This window comes from Typha latifolia, chromosome 1 (assembly GCF_019914945.1).
Source record: "Typha latifolia isolate L0001 chromosome 1, TyphaL0001v2, whole genome shotgun sequence".
Taxonomy (NCBI): Eukaryota; Viridiplantae; Streptophyta; class Magnoliopsida; order Poales; family Typhaceae; genus Typha; species Typha latifolia.
The window spans coordinates 20,983,772-21,011,624 of NC_133086.1; the positions used below are offsets into that span (position 1 = coordinate 20,983,772).

General features: G+C 36.6%; 2 protein-coding genes and 1 long non-coding RNA gene across 9 annotated transcripts; 2 read left to right on the forward strand and 1 right to left on the reverse strand.

Moving 5' to 3' along the window:
• Positions 1–1,723: 1,723 nt before the first annotated feature.
• LOC140797736 (uncharacterized) lies at positions 1,724–4,832 on the reverse strand. Of its 3 annotated transcripts, none has more exons than XR_012110708.1 (5): positions 4,113–4,832; positions 3,620–3,719; positions 2,403–2,602; positions 2,235–2,312; positions 1,724–2,072 (listed from the first exon to the last, which is right to left on the reverse strand). It is a non-coding gene; the product is annotated as an uncharacterized lncRNA (long non-coding RNA). The 3 variants fall into 3 exon arrangements; XR_012110710.1 differs by having other exon boundaries at positions 3,620–3,960; XR_012110709.1 differs by having other exon boundaries at positions 2,403–2,588; positions 4,113–4,427.
• A 2,566-nt stretch (positions 4,833–7,398) lies between these two features.
• LOC140790974 (transcription factor TGAL6) lies at positions 7,399–15,642 on the forward strand. Of its 4 annotated transcripts, none has more exons than XM_073141313.1 (10): positions 7,399–7,582; positions 8,442–8,511; positions 11,050–11,218; positions 11,316–11,390; positions 12,010–12,069; positions 12,156–12,233; positions 12,314–12,377; positions 13,057–13,328; positions 14,145–14,381; positions 15,112–15,642. In XM_073141313.1, exons 2-10 carry the CDS (start codon positions 8,456–8,458, stop codon positions 15,262–15,264), a joined length of 1,164 nt encoding a protein of 387 aa, XP_072997414.1. In that variant the 5' UTR covers positions 7,399–7,582; positions 8,442–8,455; the 3' UTR covers positions 15,265–15,642. The 4 variants fall into 4 exon arrangements, with proteins under 4 accessions (XP_072997414.1, XP_072997407.1, XP_072997423.1 ...); XM_073141306.1 differs by lacking the exon at positions 7,399–7,582 and adding an exon at positions 8,144–8,247; XM_073141322.1 differs by lacking the exons at positions 7,399–7,582; positions 8,442–8,511 and adding an exon at positions 9,312–9,716.
• Positions 15,643–15,913: 271 nt separating this feature from the next.
• LOC140790996 (protein RAE1-like) lies at positions 15,914–27,846 on the forward strand. Of its 2 annotated transcripts, none has more exons than XM_073141340.1 (12): positions 15,914–16,264; positions 16,645–16,716; positions 16,821–16,907; positions 17,001–17,066; positions 17,147–17,340; positions 19,553–19,694; positions 20,290–20,370; positions 21,388–21,516; positions 21,762–21,839; positions 24,959–25,030; positions 26,248–26,328; positions 27,587–27,846. In XM_073141340.1, exons 2-12 carry the CDS (start codon positions 16,654–16,656, stop codon positions 27,635–27,637), a joined length of 1,044 nt encoding a protein of 347 aa, XP_072997441.1. In that variant the 5' UTR covers positions 15,914–16,264; positions 16,645–16,653; the 3' UTR covers positions 27,638–27,846. The 2 variants fall into 2 exon arrangements, 1 of the variants encoding a protein (XP_072997441.1); XR_012109508.1 differs by having other exon boundaries at positions 16,109–16,264; positions 21,762–21,868.
• Positions 27,847–27,853: the final 7 nt, after the last annotated feature.

A 27,853-nucleotide genomic window follows, 5' to 3' on the forward strand; every position in this document is an offset into this window, starting at 1 on the left:
CGTGGTAGTTACACTCATTTCTTATTCTAATTCTATGTACCTTAAATTAGTTTAAAAAATTGACAATTTTAATTGTAAACTAAAATAAAAGTATATCTATTATTTTTGACATGACAAATTAATAAAAATATAATTTTACAGGGAAAATTGTTTGTCCACAATAGCCTACGTTCATAAATAGCGGTAAACATGACTCATTCAGTGAGTATTTGATTTGTAACCACACTTAGGATGAAAACCAAATCTCACACATGTTCGGTCCTCCTCTAAGTGAGTTGATTCTCATTATCTATCTCCCACTTAGGGAAGGACTGGATAGGTGGGTTTGGGCCTTACACCCCTCAAGTTTGGTACCTTCAAATTAGTCTACAATTTGAATCCTCCTTAGAAGGGATTAAAGCTATCTGGACCTTAAAGTCAAATTTTCATCTGAAAGATTTCGTGGAATAGAATCCCCACTAACTTGGTTCTGCCGAGCATAGGGCTTGGCCATGCCAGAACGTGTCAAGTGTGTGGGTTGATTAATGCAATCATTGAGTATATATTTTTTGCATGTAACTTTGCTCGAGCTATGTAGACCGCCCTAAACACCTTCTGGCCTATTAGGCTCCTCGAGCCTTCTTGGGTTGATGACCTATAGATCGCTGCAGTCATTACAACCTCTCAGGACAAGAAATCACTAATCCTTGCCACCATAGCGGTTACCCTATGACATATATGGAAGCATAGAAACACTATTTGCTTTGACAACAATAGAGAACATACATTTTGCCTTAATTATTTGGGAAAGATTCCTAGCACTCACTTATGAATGTTTTGTGGCGTATGCGCATCCTCAAGGAAATAGCACCATTTATACTTTGCCTATCCGCTAGGAACCACTCAACCTAGGATTCCTTAAGCTCAACACAGATGACTCATTTTCCATAAATAAGGATTGGTTTCTTCATTAGATCTCCTCCACCCTTGTCGTTGAAGTCATGGCGCTTAGGGAAGCTCTTAGCTTCCTCGGCACGAAGCGCATGCCTTTTTAAATCATCAAAAGTGACATACACCAAGCCCCATCAAATGTGTTGCACCTCACAAACAACTGCAAACTACTATGCAATAGATTTAGTTATGTCAAAATTAACCGTGTATTCCGTGAAGTAAACAAGCCAGTAGATTGATTTGCTAACTAAAGTAGAAACATGTCTTTTGATTTCCCTGACCCACTGCGACAATCTTTGGCCATGGATGTTAGTGGCGCTTACTTTAACCGTGGCAATTAATGAATCTTAATGCTCTCTTTCTTTTACAAAAAAAAATGATAACTATGCTTAAGCCCACAATAACTTTAATTCCATAATACTTAAATCTGCAATAGTTTGCAAAGAACAATTATTCATACTTCTACAATGATGTCAATCCACAATTGTAGACTTCTACAATGATGTCAATCCACAATAGCATGCAAACAACAGCTAATTCTCAAGTCCGTGATAGCTTGCAAGGAACTACTTTTAAGTTCACAATAGCTTTAGTCCACAATACTTATTAAGCTTTTGTTTGCGAGCATAGTAATAATAACATTAAAATCTACGAAGCCTAACAGGGTTTGCGAACTTAGTGAGATTTAATATCTAATAAAGTTAGAAAATATATCATTTTATTCTCTTTTGTCCAATGCATTTTTCTAAGATAACAGCACTGACTTAGTAAGCATCTAAAGGAACAACGGTCCTTCCAAGATAGCAATATTGAGAGAAAACTTAAAATAAGAATGTCATTTATTACATTTCATATAATATAAAAAAATCTTTCTTTTGGAAAAATATTGATAATATGACATAAATCCACCAAAATGCTTTTTGTCGTTAAAAATGTGAACACCGACATATTATAATAAAGTTAAAATTATCTTAAATATTGCTCTTTTATGAGTCAATGTGAGAAAGGAAAGAGAGGATATGGGGAAAAAAATTAAGGGTCGTGATTCACCTATAAATGAATGACGCATACAATAAATGAGTCAGAATCAAAGACTCCTAAAGCAAGTTGTTTCTGCCCCGCCTCATTGTAGCCATGCAAACCTACAAAGGAACCAGGTCAATTCAGGGTTTGAATTCTTCTAAGCAGGAAAATTAAAAAATTGAGTACGAGCAAATTATATCGGGCTAAACTTTGCAAACGCAGATGGGCCAGGTCCAGTCCGGCCCATTAGCAAAACAAAACGAAAGCTGTAAAGCACTTGCCTCAGAGTAGTATATTGTTCTAGAAAGCTGCCTTTCCTGTTGAACCTGAGTGTTTATTACCCAAGCCCGGGCACTCACCTAAGCAAATTTAGAAGGAGACATTATCAGATGAACCAAAGCCAACAACATTGTCTCAGATGTGCAAAGGAAAAGAAGAAGCTTACTTACGATCTGTAAACAAATTGCTTTGGCAGCATAATCATCTGATGATATAAGGAAATCCTAGTGCATGCGAATTCAAGTCATTATCTCCTTCAGCTGCATTATCTAATGTAAATGTCATTCCTATCTGCCTTGATAATTCGTGAAGCAGCAGACATCTCCAAAGATCCACAAATTGCAGTGAACCAAAATCTGGGAGCTGTCAACTGTGTCAGAATGGGGATAACAAGAAAAACCTTGGCTCAATACATATTCCTGTTAATTTCTTAACATAAAAGGCTGCAGTACAATAAGAAGTCACTGTTTTCACTACATATTTATATAAGATATACATGGGCTTACAAATGTGGCAATGAACAAAAATAAAAGCGACTTCCATTTAAGATACAAAAGTATTACCCCTAAGAAGGGGTACGGAAATGACCTGACAGGATAGCCATACTAGAAATATGCTGTCATTTGGTTGGCTTCAGTCATCATTTATGGAAAATACCACATTAAATTATGCACTGGATTGATATAGAAAAATCTCTAATGAAGTGCAAGACTTGAAAAATATTTGGAACTACAAGTTCTAGATTATCATAATAAGCCAATGTTCCAGGACAATGTAAGAGTCCAGTAATTAATGATAATCTTAAATTAGAAGATTTAGGCAGGTTGAAGGTGTAATCTGGTCATAGTTCCTATCCATTCCGCGCACTTAGTATCCAGATGACCAACCATTGATAGTTATTTAAGGGAAACGAGAGCTATCTCAAAATGTGCAGCTGGTTCTAATTGATGCTATAATGACCAATAATAATGCTAATGAAATATGAGAAATATGGTCCACTTGGATTACATAAAGTGTATAAATGTAGTATTCAAGTTGATCATGCATTGGCAAATAATTGAACAGACAGTTTAGCCTTCCTATTCAATACAAAGTATAAGCAAGTATATTTTGATTCATCACAATGGTGCCATCAGCATCCATACTTCAGACAACTATAAATCTTAGTGCTAACGAGGAGAATCATGTCCAAGGTAGTTTGTATTACAAGCAAATAATAGCAAGAATAGTAGTATTAACCAGCATCCAGATATTGAAGGAACAGTGGCATACAAGTTTTGTATTGATGTACTAGAAGGAATTGAATGTGATGAACCACCTAACAAATTAGCAAACATCCTTCAACAACAATGCACGCACTGTATTTACATTATTAAAATATTTGTACCTCGCCATGTCACGTTCGTCAAAACTCCAGACCATACTGAAGGAGAAAATCACACTCATCGATCTCTTTCTCAATCATGATGACTTTACCGGCGCTCAAACTGAAGAGGCCAACAAAGAAAAAGAAAAAGGATACTTAACAAAAGAACAAATCCATTTAAGGAACCAAAAGACAATGCCAAAGAATAGAAGAACCCAGTGAAATCACTGGAGAGAAAGCCAATGCATCCACAAAGAACGATGAAAACCAAATTATAAGAAATTTATTTTCTGTACGACTGTTGCATTTGAAGCCTTGCTCAACACTGAGGCGCAGATAAAAATTCAAAAGCCATCTGATCTCTAAACAACACAAATGAACCATGAGGAAACAGCAATCAGCAAAAATATTGAGGATATAGAACGTCAATCATGAAGTTTGACAGGCTTGGCGGTACTAGTGGTAATCAAACTAGTCAGAGTTTCAGAAACAAGAAAAAGAAGAAATTTGTTACCTAACGCTGTCAATATCCACCCATGGTTACTTGGCCGTGTCTCACCGGCTCTCTCTGAGAGCCAATCCCATATTCGATTCATTGAGGCCCATTGCTTTCATTGGCAAACCCGTATCACTAGTCACCGCATTGGCAGCATCCTCTGCCTTAGTCTTGCTTTCTTGAGCCATCTTGCAATCAAGCAAACGGCCCTCAAAATTCTTAGCAGGCTTCTCCAGGGATTTTATAGTTCCGTCCACGATCTTGTACACAAAGAACGCGAAACCCTCGGGTTTCCGGTCCGGCGATCAAACCCTACCGGCCCCTCACCATTACTAACGAAGATCTTCCTCACTAGGTTAGGGTTAGGTAAGTTCAAGGAAGCGAGCCGGCAAAAACTCATGCAGCTGCCGATGAGATTATGTAGATGGCGAAGGGCAGGGCTAGCGGAGAAGCCACGGCGAAAGAGGACGACGACGTCGCATTGTTCGATCTCTCCGTATCCGGCGAAGGCGGCGCGGAGGGATTCGGCGATGGCGTCGCACCCGAGGCCTTGCACGAAGAGCTTGCGATGCTCCGGGTAGGAATCGGCGGGGGGGGAGGGGATTAGGAAAGGAGGAGGGAGATTATCTTCTCGCAGGAGAGAGCAACGACGGTGATCGCCGGAGCGCGCGAGGAGTCATCGATGATGGGGAAAGAGAGGATTCTAGCTCCGCGCTTTGCGGGTGGTCGTCTTGGTCTGGGTTTCGCTTCCTGGACGCAATGATTTTGGAGGGAAAAGCCCATTGGTCGCGGGCTTTCGCACGAAGTCTCAATTACGAAACGCCCAGTTCATTATAGCACTACAATTGGGCTTTGGGCCATACAATTGGGCTTTCCATAATGACATGAATTGCAAATCTTGTTCATTATAGCAATACAATTGAGCTTTGGGCCATACAATTGGGCTTTGGGCCATACCATTGGGCTTTCCATAATGACATGAATTGCAAATCTTAAAGCTAAAGATTTATAGCAGGCTGTACCTATGCCTATCCTCAATACAATAATACTACAATTCAAAAAGATAAGCTACTAAATAAGCATTTTATACACACTCATTTACTTCGAAGATGACACAGGAGGTCATACATACGTGGTAGGAAGCTCGAACCCTCCCTCCAAAAATGGAGGTCAAGTCCTTCAAGTCAGTTTCCGAAGTGATCTTTCGGCGCTATCAAGTTAATAATTATTGGACATCCATATCACAAGGTCTTGTCCAAAGAAAAGGCGGGACACGATTAAGGTTCCTCGCTACGATCTTTAGGGCGAAATGCTACGAACTTGGATCTCTCAGCCAACTTATCCTTCTTTTGATTGGATCTGATTCACTTTAGTGGAATTGCAATACCTCTCCATAAATACGAATGCCTTACCAATGTTAGCTTTTAGGACAGCCATGAGAATCTTGTACAGCTAGCCACTCAGACAAAAAGCACTTTAAAGGTCAAGCCATCTGCCATTAGTAGTGGGTTGCATGGCAACGGAGGGAAACGAACCTATTGATAAAAAAAGTCTCTATGATAGGCCGGCCATCATACCTTGTCTGGTCTTCTCTCCATATTGATTCGAATTTATAATTATTTGATTAAGGGGCCTGGGGGTTGTACTACAAAATCCTCCATTTCAATGGGGGATGTAATATAGGACTTTGCCAAAAACAGCTCAATAGAATCAAGTGCATGCTCATCATTTGCACCTGTAGTCCTTTTAGCTACGGTAAGTTTGTTTAAATATTTGTTTAGAGAATTGATTAAGTGATCACCTTATCTACCACTTCTTTGTCTTTGGTGTGGTGCATCATCACCTTATACTACCTAATTTGCAGGACCCCACTAATTGAATCAATTCTATACAATATTTAGACGTATCCTTGAAAGAAGTTTCAGTTCCACACGGAACGCCTTCCATTGGACGGCATATTTGTATTACAATGATAGAGACAATTTATCACAAAAATTTACCAAGTAAACTATTATATTGATGCAAATTACTATTTTCCAATTTCATCACACTTAGTTTGATATATATATTATATATGTTAATTTATGTGATTAAGATTTCCTATCGTCAAGCGAGATGATGATAAATTGGTGATAATAATAACAGGCAAGCACTGGTCACGTGAGAATCTTAGTCACTCACCATTTCTAGCATTACCACTGAGTGCAGAGTGCCTCTCATACCTGGCCTGCCTGCCTTTTGGCAGTGGCTTTGCACTTTTCTTTGGGTCCAAGAAGTTGCATACCCTACCCACCAAGTAACTTAGATAGCTCTTGATGCATAAAAGAAATGGTAGATAATATGATGAAAAAGTATCAGCAACCATCTTTCGAAGCAGAGGTCCAAGGAATCAACCAACCAAAGAGAGTAACATGATTGTTTATTTCATCTAAAAAGAAAGATAGGAGGGGCATAGGCCTTCTTTAATTACGCTATAATTAACATAAGACCCTACATAAGACGCACTGAGGTTTAATAATGATGCATTATGCAAACAAAGTTAGTGCTTTAATCTTATCTTCTTTAAGCCAGCATGTGTAGCCTTCTAAAGGTCCTGCTCCTTTTGCACTAAAGAAGTGGTAGAAGATGACACTTTAATCCCACTCAAGTGATCGGAGAGTTAGGAAAGATGGTAGCATTGCCAAACCATTCACTAAAGCTAAAAGAAGAAGAAGACAAAGAGGCTCTGATGGAGATGACGGTAAAGGAGTGTTCTTCTGTGGAAAGTTTCCTTACACGTCCATGAATCTAATGAGCCTTGCGTCATGGTATCTAAATCTAAACCTAAGTTTGGACAAGAATTATAGCTCACTATTGGATTCAATCTAAAAGACTAAACAGTTGCAATAGACTTATGGTATACATGCAATACATCGCACAGTCTATCTGCAGGCTTCATTGATTTCTTACATCCCGGACTGGGCTGATTCAGCTAAAATCTTCAGAAAAAAAAAACACTGACAATAGTGTGGACATCACCATTAATTTATGCACCATATATACTTATTACTATTACTCGTACAGCAAAATGCACCAGTCCATTTGATTTGCATTAGTCTGGCTCTTACAGACATGCGTCTAATTTACGTCGAGATTTCACTATATTATACAATATTTAATTTGTAGAATTTGGAGCTACCAAACCCAGTCTACTTGCACCTTTTAGGTGGCAGTGTACAAGCACACTGAATTATTGTCTCCTAAGCAGTCTAGACTAATAACTAGTATCTTTAGTTTTATATAGGTAATTAAGCTAAGGGTTGCTGCTTCTCCTTATAAAACTTATCAAAGTTAAAAGATTGGTGTACCTTGACCTCGTGGACATGGCCAAAGGCTTTATATCCAGCAATCTAACTGGTTCTTTTTTCTCTCCTTTGCTTCTCTAGGTTGCTTTGTCTTCCCTTCACCTCTTCCAAAACAAACACACACATCAAGATTAAGGCATCCAGGTACTTTTAATCCTCTTTCCTTTTTTTTTTTCTCTCCAGGTTGCTTGAGTTCCATTCATACTGTCTCCTCTTTTCCCCATGCATGTCATATTCGGTGATTCTTGCTTTCCTCTTCGGTTATCAATGATTGTCATGAAAAACATCATGGTATTTATGATCATACATAAGATTTGTGCTTAACCATCATACTGTCGCTATAGTCCACTAGTTAAGCAGAAATAAAGGGCTTATGACATCTTAATGGAACTAACGAACTACTCTAAAAGCCTTTTTATATTTTTTATAAGCCAACACTTAATAACAGGAAATTCGCGTGTTTATGTTCTTCATATTGCAATCATTGAAGAAGAAATACAAATTTTTATTATGTTAGCTGCATTCGATTAAGACTTTAGTTCCTCTTCATTGACGTGTAAACTTTTGATAGCTCTACTACAACCGACTGCTCTCACTTCTAAGAACATCATGCATCTTTTGATAGTGATAAAGAACTGAGAGTGACTGCAACGACAAGTTTTTTTTTCTATTTAAGGAGAATTCAGAGCACAGAGCCTCATACTTTCAAAAAGAAAATTATTTCTTTTATCTCTTTCTCCATACACTGCGTCTCTTTTCGCCTTTCACCGTCGTGGAAAGAAAAAATGACATACATCCATGTACAACAGGTTTGAGTGCAGAAGTTAAGCATCTATTTAAAAACTTTTCTAAGACTACTTACTTTGTGATTTCTCTTTAATATGAAAAATGTCAGTATCTCGAACTCGATAAAGTCGTGGTTTACAAATTCTTTTTTTTTTTTTTAATTCCTTTTAATTAGTTGCATAAACTACTCGGCACCTAATTTGGTGATCACTGACAGAATTTAAACATGGTATGATGGAGCTTTATCCTGGCTATCTCGAAGACCGTATCCATCAACTGAAGCCTAGGTGAGCAAGTCTTGCCTACTTTTTCTTCTCTTTTTCCTCAGAGATCATTTCTTGATAAGTTCCGATGGATAGAGTATGAGCAATGCAGTCAACTATTTTGGTACGACTTAATTCGCATTATTTCCTTACCTTTCTAATTGCGCCTTCGCGTCGGGCCCACTCTGGGGCCCAAAGGCCCAAAGCATAGAAGAGAGACATCGGGTGGTGTGAATACCGCCCGCACGAGTCATGGGACTTTTTGGGCCTGACGTCATATCTGACGCCTAAACTGATATCACCGTCACTCCCCTCCACAAGATAACATTCTTTATTACCATTATTGGAGTAAATTATATTATGTTCCAAGTAGTGGCCGTCCGTGTCAAGTTTATGGTCACCGCAGGTGAGACAGACCGCAATAGCAAATGCGTGCTGGCGTAAGTACTGTCTTTTTTTACTTTCACCTCCTCTGATATAATATTTTTAAAATATTTATAAACTGTTTCTGGGCATATTTATGCAAATAATCGCTTGATATTAACTTGGCTGTTTTAATTATTTTGTTGTACAAACTCTTTTTTCTCTGGACATTCACTTTTCGTGAAAAACAAAATTCCAATGAGTTTTGTTTTAGAAAAAAGGGCCTTCAGCTGGGTCTTACCAAGAGGTATTTCAACCGAGGCGGTGATCACATCACATCCCAACCCAAGTTGCCCAACGCAACGGCCACGAAATGACGAGGGCTGGCGTCAACAGGACATCACCAGCGCTTTACTCCTGGGAGCATATTAAATGCTGCCAGGTGAGACTGTAGTAATTTCGTGCAACCTGTCCTGAAGAAGATCCGCTTCACTCTTTAGCCTCCTCCGTTTCAGTAGCGGACGAGTGACGCAGTTAACCGTTGACGAAGCGGCGGAGATTTTCGTTCCAAGGCTATAAAGAAAGACCGCGAGAGTAAAAATTAAAAAGAACTGTCCAACTTTGCTCTTTGTAAAAAGAAAAGGAAAAAACTCCTCGTCCTCTTCCTCTTTTTCTCCCTCTTTTGCGGGGTTTTTGGACCGAGGAGAGCGAAGGAGGAGGTCGGGGAGGAGAGCCACGGAGTGGGCAGCGAAGCTAGGGTTTTGGAGGTCGTTAGTAGGGGTTTGTGGTGGATTCGTCTAGTTCGCGATTCTTCGTGGAGTCCCTGCGCCGCGTAGCCATGTGCGAAGCCTCCGTATGATCTCGAGGTTCCAATTCTTCGCGATTTGTTTTCTTCTTGCGATGGGCTAGCTTTATTGATCTTTTTTTTTCGCAATTCTTTTCATCTGTTCATTGCTACGTGTGAAATCTTATCACTTGATAGTTGGGTTTGTCGGAATTCTTTATGGTAGTTTGTGGCATAGAGGATTTTATGGGTTTTGGAAGCAGTCAAAGTTGCAGTTCCTGTAAAATTAGGCTGTTAGCTCTGCGAGAGTTTAGAGAACTCTATGTTTAATACAAATAAGGCTAAAGGTGGTTTTGCTAGAATCAACTGATAAGTTTCAGTGGCCTCCTTGTTCTTTGTCTCTGTTTGAGGTGTATAGTGATAAGGTTTATAGGGTAAATAGGTAAATCTTTTATAAGCCTGTAGTTCACAAAGATTAAAAAATATATCCCCAAATTTGTTCATTTTTAACTTTATTCACTGGCATGTTATTCTACGTTTACTCCTTGGTCTTCATGAGATAGAACTTGACATGCCTGGCCTGATTTATCTGTGAGGAAGAGATTTCACATGAACTATGGGAAGTCTCCAATTTGTTCTTCCATCTCTCGTCTAAGTTTTGTGGTTTCAGCATAGAAACTAATAAGTATCTGTGGACGGTGCCGTGAAGAGTAGATTATAATAAGAGTATTGGTAAAAGATGCAATTGGCAGTATCATTGGTTTGCTTCAGAAATACAATTCTAAAATAACAAATTTCTTAGTTTCTAACCTTTTATCATGCAGAAAACTGAAATAGTGCCTCTAGAAAAGATAGGATTTTGAAGGATCTCTCAAGTACCTGTAAAAAGCGCATAGGAATGAATGAATATGGAACTGTTAAAGGGCCACTGTGGGTTCATAGGTACTTTCCTAGAATTTTCATCTTTTTTTTCCCTCCACTGTGGTGATATCTGTTGCCATACCAATTATGCATCACTAAAAAGAGGGGCTTTATGCTCCAAGATATGTGATCTTTATATAGTATCTGAAGGACAATCTTGCTAGGGATGTTTCTTAATCGGTCATTCCTATTTTCCTAAATATATTAACTTTCCAGAATACACACACTCTGGACCAGGGAGAAGTTTTCCTGTCAAAACAAAGAAAAATACCATAAGTCTCGTTCTGATACTTAGCTCACTATTCTTTGTTAATGTTGGAAAAGTTGGTTGATTAGCAAGTTCCAGAGCGGTTTGTAATGCAGATCACTTCTAGACTTTCCAACTGTTAATTTCTCCAAAATGTCAGTATATTACTCTAGAATATCATTCCCTTCCATCGTTCTTATTATTGTAACTATTCAATTTAGCAAGTACTCTTTCTTCTCTTTTTCAGTCCAGATAGTATGACATCTACATCACCTCAATTTCCAACCTATAGAAGGATGGGAATATACGAGCCAAACCACCAAATTGGCATGTGGCATGACTCGTTTAAAACCGACAGCAGTCAAAATACAAGTGCATCAACAGTCGTGGAGGTAGATACAAAAATTGACAATAGGGTAAGGGAGTAGCTAAATTTTATTATGTTCTTTTATTTGAAATTGCAAGCTGTTCTTTAGCCTTTTATCACATGCTTATTTCACGATACTTTTACAGTTGGAGGATGTTCCTCATGAGATGTTAGGACCATCAAAAAAGTATGACCAGGAAGCAAGCAAACCAGCTGATAAGGTAAAAAGAACCTTCGAATGATATATGTTTAATCTCTCCTCTTTGAGGCACAAATTATCCACTATAATAACATGTTTCTCAATTATAATTCTTATCACTTGTATATTTACTATTGTTTCGGCACAAATCTCTTTATGTTTAAGGATTCTGTATCCATTTCATACTGATAAGACACGGAAGATAATGTGGCTCGGTAACATGTTCAAGTTGGATCTTGTAATATAGGTAGCTTGCTACTGACAATACAGATAAAGATAGGATATTCCTATTTGGCCCAGAACCATGGAATTTGGATTGACTTAGACCAATTTGATCTGGATTCTTAAATCCCTGATAATGACTTTCAGTCACCTGTTACCAATGGTTTTGGCAGCTCTTTTAAAAAAAAAAAATTTGGATGATATATTTTTGCTAATTGTCATGATATATAACATTTGGGCAGCGGTGATGGGACAGTTCTTTTTTATTTTGAACGATAACCACATCTTTTGAGATTGATCATCAATAATTCAGTCATAGTTATGTGGAAAGTACTGTTTATGCCTAAATTCTATATCTAGTTGCTTTTCATGTATGTTTTCAAAAGATAGTCATCTGAGTCGTTTTGATCTTTATGTAGGTTTTAAGAAGGCTTGCACAAAATCGAGAGGCTGCTCGAAAAAGTCGTCTAAGAAAAAAGGTCTGATGGAAAGTTGGGAGAACTGCTATCCATTTTGATTGAATGTGGCTCATCATTTACATTGATCATCTTAGTTTCTTTAATAGGCTTACGTCCAACAGCTGGAATCAGGTCGTATAAAATTGGCTCAGCTAGAGCAGGAACTTGAACGAGCTAGACAACAGGTACAAAGACTGTCATTTCATAAATAAACTACTAACAGAACTTTCTTAACTGACTGGCGACATTCACTATTGAGTTGCAGGGTGTGTACATAGGTGGACATATAGGAGAATCAACTATTGGTTTAACAGGAGCTGTTAATTCAGGTTAAATATGAAATTATGAATCTTTTTTCTTTTCTTTATCATATCCTAAGTATTTTCTTTTTCAATGTTTGGTATGCCACAGTCGAGTGGTCATGCATTTAGATCTGCTCAGTTTTCCAGTAGGATTTGCAGTTCATACTCTCTTTGACTATTTAATAGTTATGGCAGCTGCTGTTCAACCTTTACTATTTCTAGTTAATATGGCTTTTGGATGTAACATTGGTACCACAAACTTTTTACCCTTCAAACATATATTGTAATCTTGTATATTCAACAAAATTGTGTGGTTGCCACTTTCTCCATTTGAAGTATCTATTTTAGCAAAAAATCAGAAGATCTATGTCACCAGTGTTAGATGGGAAAAGTTAAAAATCTAGCTAAATTGATTGTCATATGAACAAGTTTCGAGTTCATTGGCAAGTATAGCAATAGATATATTTTTAATAGATTATATATAGTGATTGATTTAGAGTGTGCTAGATGAATTGATGAATATAATGTTATTTACCTTGCACAAGGGAAATAATATACTGCTGTTGACAAGAACACAAAGATTAGATTGAAGTCTCACTGGTTGCACTATTATTCATGCAAATTACTATCAATCAGTTTATCATTTTGTAACAAATTAATATCAGCTACTTACACTCCAAATGCTACACCTCATTGGGTCTTCCAGGTGTTGCTGCTTTTGAGATGGAATATAGCCATTGGGTTGAAGAACAGAATAGGCAGACCTCTGAATTGAGAGCTGCCTTACAGGCACATATATCTGATATAGAGCTTCGTATGCTTGTGGATAGCGGAATGAGTCACTATGATAACCTTTTCCGCATTAAGGCAATTGTTGCTAAGTCTGATGTATTCTATCTTATGTCGGGCATGTGGAAGACAGCGTCTGAGCGCTTCTTCCTCTGGATTGGGGGATTTCGTCCTTCAGAGCTTCTGAAGGTGACCAAATTCGTTGTCAGATCTTCCATTTCTTGCATATAAATGAATTTTAATATTTGTTACTTCATGACATCAGATTAGAGGTTTTCACTTTACCAGCTACTCTACCCTTCTTTTGATAAACTATTGTGTGATTGTGTCTTACCTTTATAGAGTAGGAACTCTAGTAAAATGTATTTTCACATGTTCATAACTTTAAAAAACTTATTTTAGTTTCTATATGTCGGATTGATGGATTCTGGATTGATAATTCTTTTTGTGATGTTGCATGTAAATGGCAAAATATATTAAGCCTTTTTGGTAGTGATAAGATTGAGCAAATTACCAAGTGTGCCCATTTCTTCATGTCATATTATTTCATTTTTCCTTCTTTTGATTTACCAAGCAAGTTGATGTGCTTGACTGATTGAATGTCCTATGATACGTGGCCGTGATACATTTTTGGTGTGGACGCCACTATTCGTTACGTTTATTCTCGTAAGCACAAAATGGCTGCACTTGTGATCCTATAACTTAACGGGGGTTTTAACTAGCCTTATAAAGCTATTTTATCTTTTTATCTTTTGTTTTACTTTATCTACATAAAGACTTGTAATCATCTTTTATTAGTTAATAAATATTTGGAGAGTCTTTATATATTGAGTATTTGTTGGTGAATTCTAATGTCGGTGGATTTCGACACCCTGGTCGGTGGATTCTTCGGATTTGGTTACTTTTTGTTACTTATTCTTTTCAAATCTGCAATTGAGAAGTTGTTCTGCATCAATCTCGAGTTTAGTTATTCTCACCATCTATTTTACCTTTTGCTGTTTACAGGTTTTATCGCCACTGCTTGACCCTTTGACGGAGCAACAAGTTGCGGCCGTCTGTAGCTTGCAGCAATCTTCCCAGCAAGCTGAAGATGCTCTTTCCCAAGGGATGGAGAAACTTCAACAAACTCTTGCTGAGACTCTGACATCCTATCCCTTAGTTGCTTCTGATGTTGCAAACTACATGGGGCAAATGGCAAGCGCATTAGGGAAGTTGGAAGCTCTTGTGAGCTTTGTTAACCAGGTGATACTCCAATTCTGCTTACTATAAGAAGATTGTTGTGCTCTTTCTTGAGTTTCTTATGAAGTGTGTCTATAGTGCTATAAGTCTATAACATACAATATACAAGCAATAGGGCTGAAGAATTTCCTATTAGACTTGTTTATGAGCAAAAGAGAGGTGTCACTGGGAAGGGAAGGAAATTTTCTAAATAGTAGTCCCTTAACATTGGCTTATTGAGCATCATTACTGAAATTTTAACACGATAGCTTTTTTATCATCAAGAACCCAAAGAAGAATCCTAGATGCATCCAATCTGTATCAGCATTTGTATTTTGAATTTAGAGTATCAAATGCTTGATAGGGACATCTGATAGTTATCATACGTGGACATGATTAGCATATAGAAGTGTTGTCCTTCACAGGCGTCACCCTCACATTTCCTTGACTGCCAATGTCCCTGCAATATTCATTTTATTTTGCGGGATTGTGAATTACCTATTAATGAAGGACGCTTCTGCTGACCGGATATTATTCTGAGATCCTCATGTTTTTTTGTGCATAGTAATCCTACATTGTGAATTACCTACATTCAGATATTTGTTTCTTGACTATGTGGTTTGTGATATCTGCTTTATCTGACACCTGAGTAATCACTTGTGAGAATATATGCAAAGGAGTTTATTGCTTTGTTTGGTTGGTTATGAATTTTGCCATGCTCAATATTGCTGACTCTTCTATGTCCATCCAACAGGCAGACAATCTTCGGCAGCAAACTCTACAGCAGATGTACAAGATCCTAACTACTCGCCAAGCAGCACGCGGCCTCCTTGCCTTGGGTGATTACTGCCAGCGGCTTCGTGCCCTTAGCTCCCTTTGGGCAGCACGGCCGCGTGAACCGGCTTAGTTATCTCTGAAGAAAACCTTATAAAATATTTTGATGCAAATCTGGCCAGTCGTGGAAAATATGCTGCCAGCCAACTGGTAAATAACCAACATTGTGATCATTAAGACAATAATGAGATCCTTCCGATAGTGGAGATATGTACATATTTGTCTTAAGATTCATGACTTCCAGTATCTGTAGGATGCCTTAATGGCTGTTTATAATGATGTATTTTGTATATCATCACATTCCTTACTCTCCTCGTAAGGACTGCGAATTGTGGTCACGTACTATAGTGAATGATGGCCCTTCTCCTGCAAGGCATTTCTTTCGCAGACCATCTAAAATTGTGACGGAAGAGGTATATAAGTATATTCATATATCAGGTTAATTGTTCCAGTGTCCATGTGATATCAGCAGATGCTCTAAAGAAAGCAGGAAACTATCTCATCAGAGCCCACGTCTCTTGCATGGTTTTTCCTCAATCATTCAAGGGAAGATGAGTACTTGATTGAGCTACAGACTTATGATGTATAAACTGTAAGTCAATTTATTGGGCTTGTAGTATTGGTCAGCTGCTATTTATTTCCATGTTTCTTACCGTCTAAATGAAGCTCCCACCTATTGATGCTGTTCTATTGTTAGTTTGCTTGAGATGGGTAAAATACTAAAAGGGCATTTGACAAGAAGTCTCTCGAACGACCGATATTATTATGGAAGCTCCTGGGTTAGCCTAATTCTCACTTATTATAGAAATTACTTTGTGAGAGGAATTTATATATAAAAGGCTTACGTGGACCACGAGCGTGGATCTTACGCCAGCTGTGACCCCTTAATACACCGTACGATTGTTGACGTTGCGCTCGTAGTCGTCTGTTGAGTAACTCTTATAATACGATTCCACCGCATCTCTCTCGTTCTGTGTTCTGCGCCTCGTTTATATACGTTTCCCTCGCTTCCTCTCGCACTCGAATCGCCAGAGACAATCCTCCTCGCCTTAAGCTCCCGTCGAGAAAAAGCGGTAAATTTCTCTCTCTAGGGTTTGTGTGGAACGTGCGTGCTTCCAAGATCTATTGGAGTTGCGATTTTTTTTTTGTTTTGTTTTTGTTTTTGGCTCTGGATATCTTTGTTCTAGATCATGACGTACCAGCAAATTATCGAGTCAATGAGCTGATTTTTAACCGATTTATGGTAGAATCTTGAATCTTGCCGAGTTTTAATGAAGTACACGTAGTGTCAATGGACTGCTTAGTATGAGCAATTATCTGTTCTTTCTGAAAGTAACAAACTGTGGAGCGAATCGAATATATTTTTCGACATCTTCTGTTTCTCTTTTTTTTTTCTTTTGCCGCTTCATGTGAATATTAGTGATTTGTGTGTGTGTGTGTGGTGATTGATTAGGGAAGAGAGATGGCAAATCTTTCCAGTCTAAACCCTGCAGCGGCAAACCCAAATCCTAACAAATCTTTCGAGGTATATGTAATCATATTTGCTTTTACCATTGTCACAGGGTTAATGTCCTCATTGTCGTTATTGATGGCCCTTTTATAATTTGTCTAATTGTTCACTCAAAACAGTTGCTGCCCTCTCCCAGTGATTCTGTTTCTAGCCTCAGTTTCAGTCCTAAGGGAAATTATCTGGTGGCCACTTCTTGGGATAATCAGGTATGTTCCTATAAAAATTTAATTATTGTGGTAACAATAAAGGATTTGGTTGAGATGGTATTATTATCTAGTAACATATGGAGATAAATACAGGTTAGATGTTGGGAGATTCTTGCTGGGAATTGCCAGCCAAAAGCCTCGATATCACATGATCATCCGGTATCCAGAAGTGTGCTAATTATGTTTCCTTCATATATCCACTAATATTTGTGTACTAATTGGTTGATTTACTTCTGTAGGTCTTGTGCTCGACTTGGAAGGACGATGGCATGACCGTATTCTCTGGGGGCTGCGACAAGCTGGTTAAGATGTGGCCTTTAATGTCTGGCGGGCAGCCTACTACGGTGGCTGCACATGATGCTCCCGTTAAGGAGGTGGCTTGGATACCACAAATGAATCTTCTTGTAACAGGCAGCTGGGACAAAACTTTGAGGTGTGAAGACCTTTGAACTCTTCTCTTTTTGAAAATAGTAGCCTCGTTCTTAATGTCGAAGTCAAGTGACCACTTTGATAAGAATCATCAGCCAGAGGTAGGGGTGTAAATGAGTTGAGTTTGAGTGAGCTAGCTTATGCTCAGGCTTGGCTTAACTCAATTCGAGCTAACTCGCAGCAGAGCTCAAGCCGAGCATGAGTGGTAAACGAGTCTGTTTTCAAGCTTTAAATGAGCCGAGCTTAATTCAAGTTCATCAAGCCTTAAATGAGCCAAGCATATTTTCAAGCATTAAACAAGCCAAGCTGAATAAAGCTTTGTTAAAGCTTGAAATTTAAGATCTAACTTGTAGATTATAAAATCAATACAACTATAATACAAAAAAGAAATCATCAAAATATCAAAATAAAAATAGACATCACAACAACTTCAAATTTTAGATAGAACAAATTAATCATAATTTAGCTCAAAGCAACTCCAAATTTTGACATCTAAATTGTACGTTACTTGTCACTTGCCAAATATTATAATAAACATTCAAGACAACATACAACAAAATTGAAATCAACTGACTGATAGAGTCATAATCCTAAGACCATAAATCTTCTAGTTGCCCTGCTCTTGGAGTCCTACAGCAAATGCATACCACATAGTTTTATAGTTAGTTTATGGACATTTTATGCTGTGCTTACCAGAGCTTAGGTGTGGGTATTATGAGCATTGGAGGCTGACTGCAGATGATAAATCAAAGATCACATTTTAACAACCTGAAGAACACAAATATTTGAAGGAAAGCCATCATCTCCGAAGGACGTCCATGCTTCATCCTCCATGCACCAAGACCTCATCTCATCATTGTGTTATCTGATCATCCGACTTGGGTTGATCATAAACCTATGACAAAATCAATATCGACAAGTTCAATAACTACAGTACTTTCTAAGCTATACTTGATTATATCATTCCTTTGACCAATCCCAACACAACAAAGATAACCCAGCAATCTCAATTTAGGATCTTGATGGTGCACACTATTGGAAAGTAATCAATCCTCAAATCTTGAAATTTATCATGTTTTATAACCAAATAATCTTACCCTTTTACTCTTCAGACCATTAGTACTGCAAAAAATAACTCAATAAAGATGGGAATCTACATATTTGAGCGAACCCAAGAAAGAAATTAATGGAAGCTAAATCTGGGTAATCAAATTAGGGAACAACCTGAAAAGAAGACCAAACTGATGTAATCTAAACTGTGTGAATCAATAAAGCAAGGATGTAGGAGTAACTGGACGCAGGTACGACCTTTGTGACGAGGGGTCACAGAGCTGAGAAGCTAGCAAGCAAAGAAGCCCTTCCCCTCCTTTTCCTCTTCCTCATCTTGCTCCTTAGTGTCGATAGTGGTGGAGCTGTGGAGGTCAATTGCAAGATGAGAGATGAGCCTGGAATTTAGGGTTTGAGTGGGATTTAAGGATTTAGGATGTTGTCTCTCGTATGGTAGTATTAGGCTATTAGGGAAAGATATGAGCTATTGGATTAAATATCTAATTTTTATAAATATGCATATACGTAATATATATTAATATACTATTAATAAATAATATTTTTGAACTTATTGAGTTAAATATGAGCGAGCCGGCTTTGGCTTAGGTTTCACGTAGTTCTATTTGAGCTGAGCTGCAACTAAGCCGAGCTTGAGCTAAGCCATAGTTGAGCCTAGCCTGATCTGCTCATTTATTTTGATAGCACTAGCCAGCGGGCAGCTATTTGAGAAAATTCATTGCAAGTTGAACCATGTATTAGAAATGTCTATTTAATGAAAAGAGAACCTGTGGGTACTTGGCCTGCTTATTGACAAATGCTGTATTATCAGGCATAATTCCTGAGTTGATTCTGTATTTTATACCATTAGACAAATAACTACATTTTCTATGTTTGTGCTCTTTCACAACAATGGCACCACAGTTAATACAGAACTTCCATGCCATAATTTAGTTCCTGATACTGACATAATAGTCGATATGTCTCTTCATGCCTTGCTTCATGCTATTGTGCTTACGTTACTTTCTACTATTTATCTATTCTTACAATTGAAATTTTGTTTTGTCTGTTTTTTAATACCCGGGTACTTGGAAAGCTAAATTTTTGTTGTTTGTTTGTTTTGTTTTTATGAACTTATTACCTATCTTTCTCATCGGTCTGCACTCTATAAGGTACTGGGATACTAGACAAGCACAGCCTGTTCATACTCAGCAGCTTCCTGAGCGCTGCTATGCTCTAACAGTGAGGTATCCTCTAATGGTTGTTGGCACTGCAGATAGACAACTGATAGTGTACAACTTGCAAAATCCTCAGGTGATTCGAGTTACCTTTGATGAGGAAGCTACTTTGTTGATTGATGTTATACTTTGTTATTTACATTGGGACTGTATGAATCAATACCATGGATTGAGTTTCATTTTTTGCAATTAATAGTTGCATTTCAGGTGTCACTTTGTTCTTTATCATATTCTAACTGAAGCAGTTAATAACTGTACGATGTCAAGAAAAGAAAGCATTTGACATTATGAGTTTCACTTAGGATAGTCAATATTATAGGTTGTCACATCTAATGCAAAGAAAAGGAACATCTATAATTTACTATTATTTGGATTTGGTTTTTATGACATGTATCTTCTTTAATGTTTTTCTCTTTTCTTCTTGCGTACTTAAAGTGTTCTGTACTTCATCATTTTTCAAGAGAAGAATTTTTATTTTTCTTCCATTCTGTGTCTGAGATGCATCTTTTGTAAAAATATTTGCAGTGTTTAATTTCTATGACCTTTGTATATCATCCTTTGCGTGTTATCCTGAAGACAATGTTTAAGAAAATCATTCATTCACTTGTCGTGCTTTTAAGTTTATTTATGTATATTCACTGGATTTAACACATTCATTGTTCTATCAATAGGCAGAGTTCAAGAGAATCCAATCACCTTTAAAGTACCAGACGAGATGCGTTGCTGCATTTCCTGATCAACAAGGGTTTCTGGTAATGCTACTTATTTATATTTATCTATGCATTTGTGCATGAGATTGATGGTTTTGCATGGACTATTTCCAAGTATCTTTAAGATCCTTAGAGTTGTCCTCTAGATTTGAAAATGCATGGCATTGTCTTTGCTGTCTAGATTAGGGAGAGTTATTTGTTAATCTCCTTTTGTAAGACTAGGAGATAAAGCAGATCCTTTGTCAACGAATTAGCTCCTTGACCATCTGTGATTTGGATGGATGTCATGTTTTCTGTCATCTAATCCTGTTTTTATCGCTTTTACATCAGAATCAGCTGCACTATTTATATTAAAGTTCCCTCAGAAGGAAATTAATAATGAAAGGAAACAAGATTCTTATTTAGTTTTATTTGTTATTATGCTATTCGACTTTTGGTCAGTCTTTTTTAGGCTTATAATGTTATACATATGGTACTACAAAGCATAAAGTTTTGTTTGTAAAGCTCACTTCCAAGGAGTCACTCCGAATGCTTTTTTCAGTTCTGTCATTAATCACTATATTCCATAGTGCTAATGATGCATCATGTGTTCGGTATAAGAAACTGTTGATTAATGATATCAAGTAGTTTGATATGAAGAATTAAAGATTTAGTTTTTCTATGGATCTTTTATTGTTTGCTCCCAGAATAGTGGCATTTAATCACACTAAGGTAACAACTTTCACTTATGACTTATGAGTATTGCATGTATTAGATTTCAAGTACTTGACTAGCACTTTAACTGTAATTTTTAGCTTATAAAGGAGGCGTGCATGTGTTAAACAATGTTGACCTTAATCTGTTTGGTGCTCATGTTATTATATACTTTTATCATGTGCTTGTCATTTGGTTTTGCATTGCTTATGACTGTTCAAGCAATCTTCTGCTACCTGCTGTTAAGAACTTAAGATTGTCAAACACCACTCATGATTTTTCCACGGTTCAGAAAAAACTAAAATTATATCTTTTTGGGTACTGTTCTTTCTACATTTGAGTTTATCATTCTCTTCCCTTTTCAAGGTGGGTTCCATAGAAGGAAGAGTTGGTGTCCACCATCTGGACGATGCACAGCAAAGTAAGAACTTTACATTCAAATGTCACAGAGAAGGAACTGAAATTTATGCCGTCAACTCATTGAACTTTCATCCAGTAAGATTCTGTTCTTGCTTTTCAAATATGAAGTGTGCCTTTTCTGTTCTATTTCCAGTTCATATATTTATTGGTCAACTGCAAGAAAATCAATATCAAGTGGCATGAGATTCATCTACTTGGTAGTACTCTGACCTATTTCATGCTCATCTAAGGTTCTGCCTGGTGAATTCACATTTCTACACAAGGATATTCTGTTGTTGTTGTTGTTGTTGTCAGTTTCTAATATATACAATTTGTCGCAGGTTCATCATACTTTTGCCACTGCAGGATCTGATGGAGCTTTCAACTTTTGGGATAAAGATAGTAAACAAAGACTAAAGGTCTGCTAAGGACAATAAAAGTTATATTGGTACTATATCTTTGGTATTTCTCTACATAATGCACCCATCTATCACACAAAGTTTGATGATCATATGTTTTGACTTTTGAGAGTTCCTTTTGGCTTTTCTACTTCAGTATGTGTCTACTCTTTCTAGGATGACCCACATAGATTTTTATAATAGTTAGTGTCAGATGAAGATGATGGTGACTGTGAAAGAAATGTATGCCTCGATATTGCAGTGACATGCTTACCATTGATGGACTGATCTGGAGAACATTTGGACCGTCTTCAGTTCAACATCTTTTGGCAAGTGTTTTTCTTGATTGTCCATAACCTTTGAATGCTATTTGCAGAACATCTTGACCATTTTCTATTCAACATCTTTTGGCATTTTTTTTTCTCTTGACCATCCATAACCTTTGAATGCTATCTAGTTATACTTCCCTAGTGCCTATGCTTCTGAAGTGCATTTAGGCTCCTCCTCCCCCTTTAACTCTTGCAATTAGCACTGGCTACAAGTCAACCTATCATATATATCAATTTATATATTTATGTGGTTAAGTAATAAATGAAATAAATGAGCTACTCTTTTAGTTTCTGAATTCTTATACAGGAAATGACTCAAAAGTGATGTTTGGTCAAAAGACTAGGATCTGAAAACTATGTTTATCTAACTTTGATTATCAAATGAAAGGGGAATGAAGGAAGTCAAAAGTACTTATGTGATATGTCAAATCGAGCAAAGGAAGAATGAACTTGGTTTTGTTATTTGAGAAAAAAAAGGAACAATCTGTTGATTGATTTTTGGTAATAAGTCTTGTTCCCACCAGATTCGTTGTCTCTTAATAGGTAGTTGTGAAATACAATATATCAACCGTGTCATTTTAGTTAGAAAATTGTAAGTTGTAACTCTTATATTTGGGTCGCTAGTGCATACTAATAGGTGCATTGCATCAGTAATGCTACAACCTAAAATCAGAATCATGAGTGACCATGTACCTCAATACACTTGAGATACAAGAATCCTTAAGTAATATTTTTCTAAGTCCCAAAATGACAAGGATTTAAATATGAACAATTAACTCAAATAAATATAATCCAACAATAAAGAAAATGTCAATGTCGTCACTAATGTGTCTCCAATCAAACTAAAATAAAAGTTGATTTAGAATAAAATGTCTAATACAATCGATGGATAAAATAATAAAATCTTAAGTGGAGGTGTGGTCCCAGTGCATCTCGCTTAGTTTCCACATTAACTAGAACTTAAAATATTAGAAGATGAATTTTATGAGCCAATAATTATACCTCAGTGAGTAGAATTCACTCATAAGCCAATAAATTCGAAATTTATAACTTTAAATAAAGTCTAAATCCAACGATATAAAATGATAATTTTGCTAAGCATGTTCTTAATAACAATAATAATAATAGTATAGGTTATAATAACGTAAATTATAACTCATAACATACTTCGTGTCAATATGCTAAATTTATCTCAATATTAATATTAATACCATAAATCTCAATTGGGACTGTGCCCGATGATCTATATCAACTAAAAGTCACCACAAGATATACTTTAGTTATTTTCTTATAATTAATCTAATTAGGGTCACCATGAGGTATCACTATGTGATAAATGCACCATGTCTCTGCCCCTAAAGGTCACCAAGAGGTATCACTATGTGATAGCGCAACATATCTCTTTCACTAACCATAGAGAAATATTAGAGTCACCTCATGGAGATTTTCTGATCTAGCATGAGACTATTCTCTAATTGCACCAAAGTTGATTAAACATATATTTTACTAACCGAGAAAGGTCTGTCCCCTGGACTGTTCTCTAATCGCACTAGAGTCATCTAAACGGATTATGTGCTGATCAGGTATAGGTCTGTCCCCTGGACTATTTTCTAATCGTGTCTAAGTCACTTAAACAAATTATGTGCTAATCATGTATAAGCTTGTTCCCCTGACTTCAGGGTTCCTTAATCGAGCAAGGGTCACCTAAATGAATCATATGCTAATCAAGTATTGGTCTATTTTCTAGACTTTAAGGTAGATTCGAGTCATCACAGAGAGATGCACGAAGAATATCTAGTCTGTGTCTGTTTTTAAAGTTATGACAAATATCAGTTATATTTTTTCCACTAATATTCACAATCATTAAAGTTTGTTATTTGCAGAAAATATAGCAATGCACTGAGTCAAACATTTTGCACGCAAAAATATAATAATGTATTTGCATACCGAATTATACGTATATGATAAAAGGCACAAAGTATAAGACAAATAAATCGAATAAATAAGTAAATGAACTCACTCATCTGAGTCTAAAACAAATGACTGAAATCTCTACACCACGTGCTAAGAAAGATAAAATCACCGCTTGCGATGCTTTTGGTGTGGTTTTTTGCTCGGTGATTCCTCGATGTGCAAATCCGATGATGGTGTCTCCAATGAGGTAAGGATGTAAAAATAAAAGGTTAAGAAGAGAAAGTAGGAGATGACCCTTCTATCTTTTTTTTTCTTTCCTCTCTAATCTCTCTCGTACAATATTTTTTTCTCAATACTGTAGCAATGCTACAGTTCCATCCCAACTCTCAATCTCTTTACTTCTCTCTCTAGGATTTCCTTCTAAGCCTCCTCTTTTTATAGCTAAAAAGAAATATAATAAGAGTCCTATTAGGATAACGATTCTAATATCTTTTCTTAGTTAAAGATATACCTAAAGAAATTAATTTGATTTAATCCAAATCCTAAAATATAAAGAATAAAACTAAATCCATCATTATCTAAATGATTATCTCTAATTTCTTATTAATTTATTTATTTTGAAATTCTGGGTTATCATATTAATGGTGCTTTTTAATTATGGATGGAGTTGTATGGTGGTTTGGACATGTGCTTTTGATTGAAGTCTTTTGTTCCGACTTCCGAGTTCTGAGAGGCAAAGCATATTCTCTCTTTTTATACTGTCAAGACTGTGACGGAGGTTTATCTGAATGCAATTTAAACTGAAATTGTATTACCTTCTTTCAACTCTTTGTTCACAATATGCTTTCCCTCTCCTTTTGGTGTTATTGTTGCAACTAACCTGTCTTCATGTTTCAGGCTATGGCTAGGTGCCCCTATCCTATTCCCTGCAGTACATTTAACCAGGATGGTTCAATTTTTGCATATGCCGTAAGCCATATTTCCTGTCATTTGCACTGATTTCACTTCTAGAATATCTCACAAAAAGTTCAAAGTTTCACATCTTGCTACTTTCGTATGTGATACCTATACCATGTCATATCTTTCCATTGCGTCGTGACATCATTTTGTAATAGTGCTACTTTGATGTGATGGCTATTGATGCTATGTTGTTTGTTCCTAATTGGTAATCGATGTTTCAATTTCTGAATGAGATGATTGTAGTATATAGGTTTTTCATTCCACGATAATTTAGGACGAGACTTTGATGTTTTTAACTGAACACTATGTTATGCCTCCACATGCTTGTGAATGTCTCTGTAGCCATTCATGAGATGAAATTGCTGATGCCTCTGTAATGGACTCAGTCCTTAAGATTTAGGGATACTTGCTTTGCTTTGTTATTGTTTGTTCACACCTTGACTTTGGACTTTCTTAGTTTGATTATTGTATTTTTATTCTGATGGCTAAACATCATCATGAGTTTAATCTAACCTAAGAGCCACTAGCATAACGGCAAAACAAGGGAATTTTGTCTCTTTTAAAAAGTTAAATATGGAATTGACAAATGATGGTTAGTTAGGTCATTTTACAACTATAGTTAGATTCATCAAGGTTTGTTGATTATACTGTGCATGTACGAATGATGAGAGGGTGTTTTATGGGTACTAAAAGCAAAATACTGGTTGGACTGAGTAATTTCCAGAAGCAGAGTGAATAATAATTAATAATAAATGTAAAATATGTGGCATTAAGTAAAACTCTTCTATGAGTATTTATTTATGTTCTACAATCTTTATATGAGTAATTTCATGGCGTGTTCCACTTCCTCATGCCCATGAGGATTGAATATCCTAGCAGATTGAAGAGTTTTATGGTTGGAGAAGAAATTTATACACATAAGCGTTTAGGCTCTGCAAGTTTTGGGGACAAAAATAGTTGGCAAAACTTCTTTTTATTGCTGTGTATATGAGCAGCTCCTGACATGAAGAGCTTTTTAGTTGAGTTACGATCTGGTATGATCCTATGAGGCTGAATACAGTAATTTAAGTTTTCTGACTATTTGAATGATGTGATATTCTACTGCTTGGCCAGAAAGTTCTGTATTACAACGTGGGATTGTTCTTCTAGGATCACATTTCTTAATTGAAATGCACCTCTACTGTTTTTACCTTTTCTCTGATGAATATTTACTATGAATCCTGCAGGTGTGCTATGATTGGAGTAAAGGTGCTGAAAATCATAATCCTGCTAACGCAAGGTCATATATATATCTTCATAGTCCACAGGTCAGTTTTAGGTGTAATATGAATTGTTGTGACTTCATAGTCCATATTTTCTTTGCTCTCATTCTCATTTCGTATTCTCTTTTCATATGATGCCGACTTTTAACTTCTGGATTATATGGTTAGGATCGTCAATCAGCATCATCTACTGCTTTGTTTCACTGGTTTAGCAAATATATACGGTTCTTTGCTGGTATCTTTAGATGCGTATGTACTATATCTTTTAGGGAAATTTGTATTTTAATACCTTGCCTTTTTAACACATTTGTGATACACCCTCTATTTTCACTATTTACGTATTGAATTCTATATTTTATCAAATATGTGCATAAAATTTATTATCTTTAACAAACTCTTATATTAAGCTAAATGTACTAAAATATTATGAAATTTTTCTCAGTTAAATTATACTTACCTAACCTATTATACTTACATACTAAACCCAAATCCGAACTAAAAAGTCAATAGGTTAGATCCTCGTCGGTGGTGAATCTCTGGCTAGCCACGCTCTTCCAAAGAGGTGAAGGTCAGTTATTGATCCCTTCATTTGATATTGTCTTTGCCTTGAAATTTATAGGAATTTATGAATAAGAGGATTTATTGTCTTCCTTCTTGATCTCTCTTGTAATGAGCAAATGAGAGGAATCTTAGTAGAATTTTTTTTAATGAAGTTGCTTTGATGGGGCTTAACAATCTCATTATGAAATGATCTCTTTTTATGCCATGTGTCCAAATGGTGTTAGAATAAATTAAATCATAGTGTTTTGGGCACATATTTGATAAAATATAGGCTCTATCTCCATATATTAAAGATGGAGGCTGTCATGGTGTTAAATGTAAATTTGTCTATTTTTTATTCTCTTTCTCTTTCTCTTTCTCTCTCTTTCTCAAGCCTCTTTCATGCATTACAAGCAAAGCGTGAGCGGCCCCATCAAGATCTTGCCTAAAGTACATACTTATATTATCATCAAATTATAATATAAATATCCGCATCTTTTTAAAAGCTTTTGTGTTTGCACACGCTAGCCATGTTCCCAGAAACTAAATGCCAAACTCGCACCCGTTTCATAAGACAGGCGTTACAGTTCTTGTCAATGGCGTTTTAAATTTAAAATATGTGTGTATCTGCTCTTCTTAGTTCCTGCTTTTAGTATTTTCTACTTAATTTTGGGTAACATCATATTTTCGGCGTGAAGTGCCTTCAATTGTTACGGTGCTTATGATTTTGTTATGATTATATGATTGCTAATACCCTGAACAGGAATCTGAGGTTAAAGGAAAACCACGTGTTGGAACTGGTGGAAGAAAGTGAAAAATCTTGAAGCGGTGAAAGATGAGAGGACGATGAAGCATCACCTTTTACAGGGCAAGCCTTGTTTTTACCACTCGTGTATCACTGCAATTTGAATCTTTGCACAGAAAACATGGCTGTTTTGTATATTGCAGATGTAAATGACTAGTGTTTCATTTTTTATAGACCTTTAATTAAATGTTTTGGGGGAAGACTCGACTTTAGGAATATCCCAAA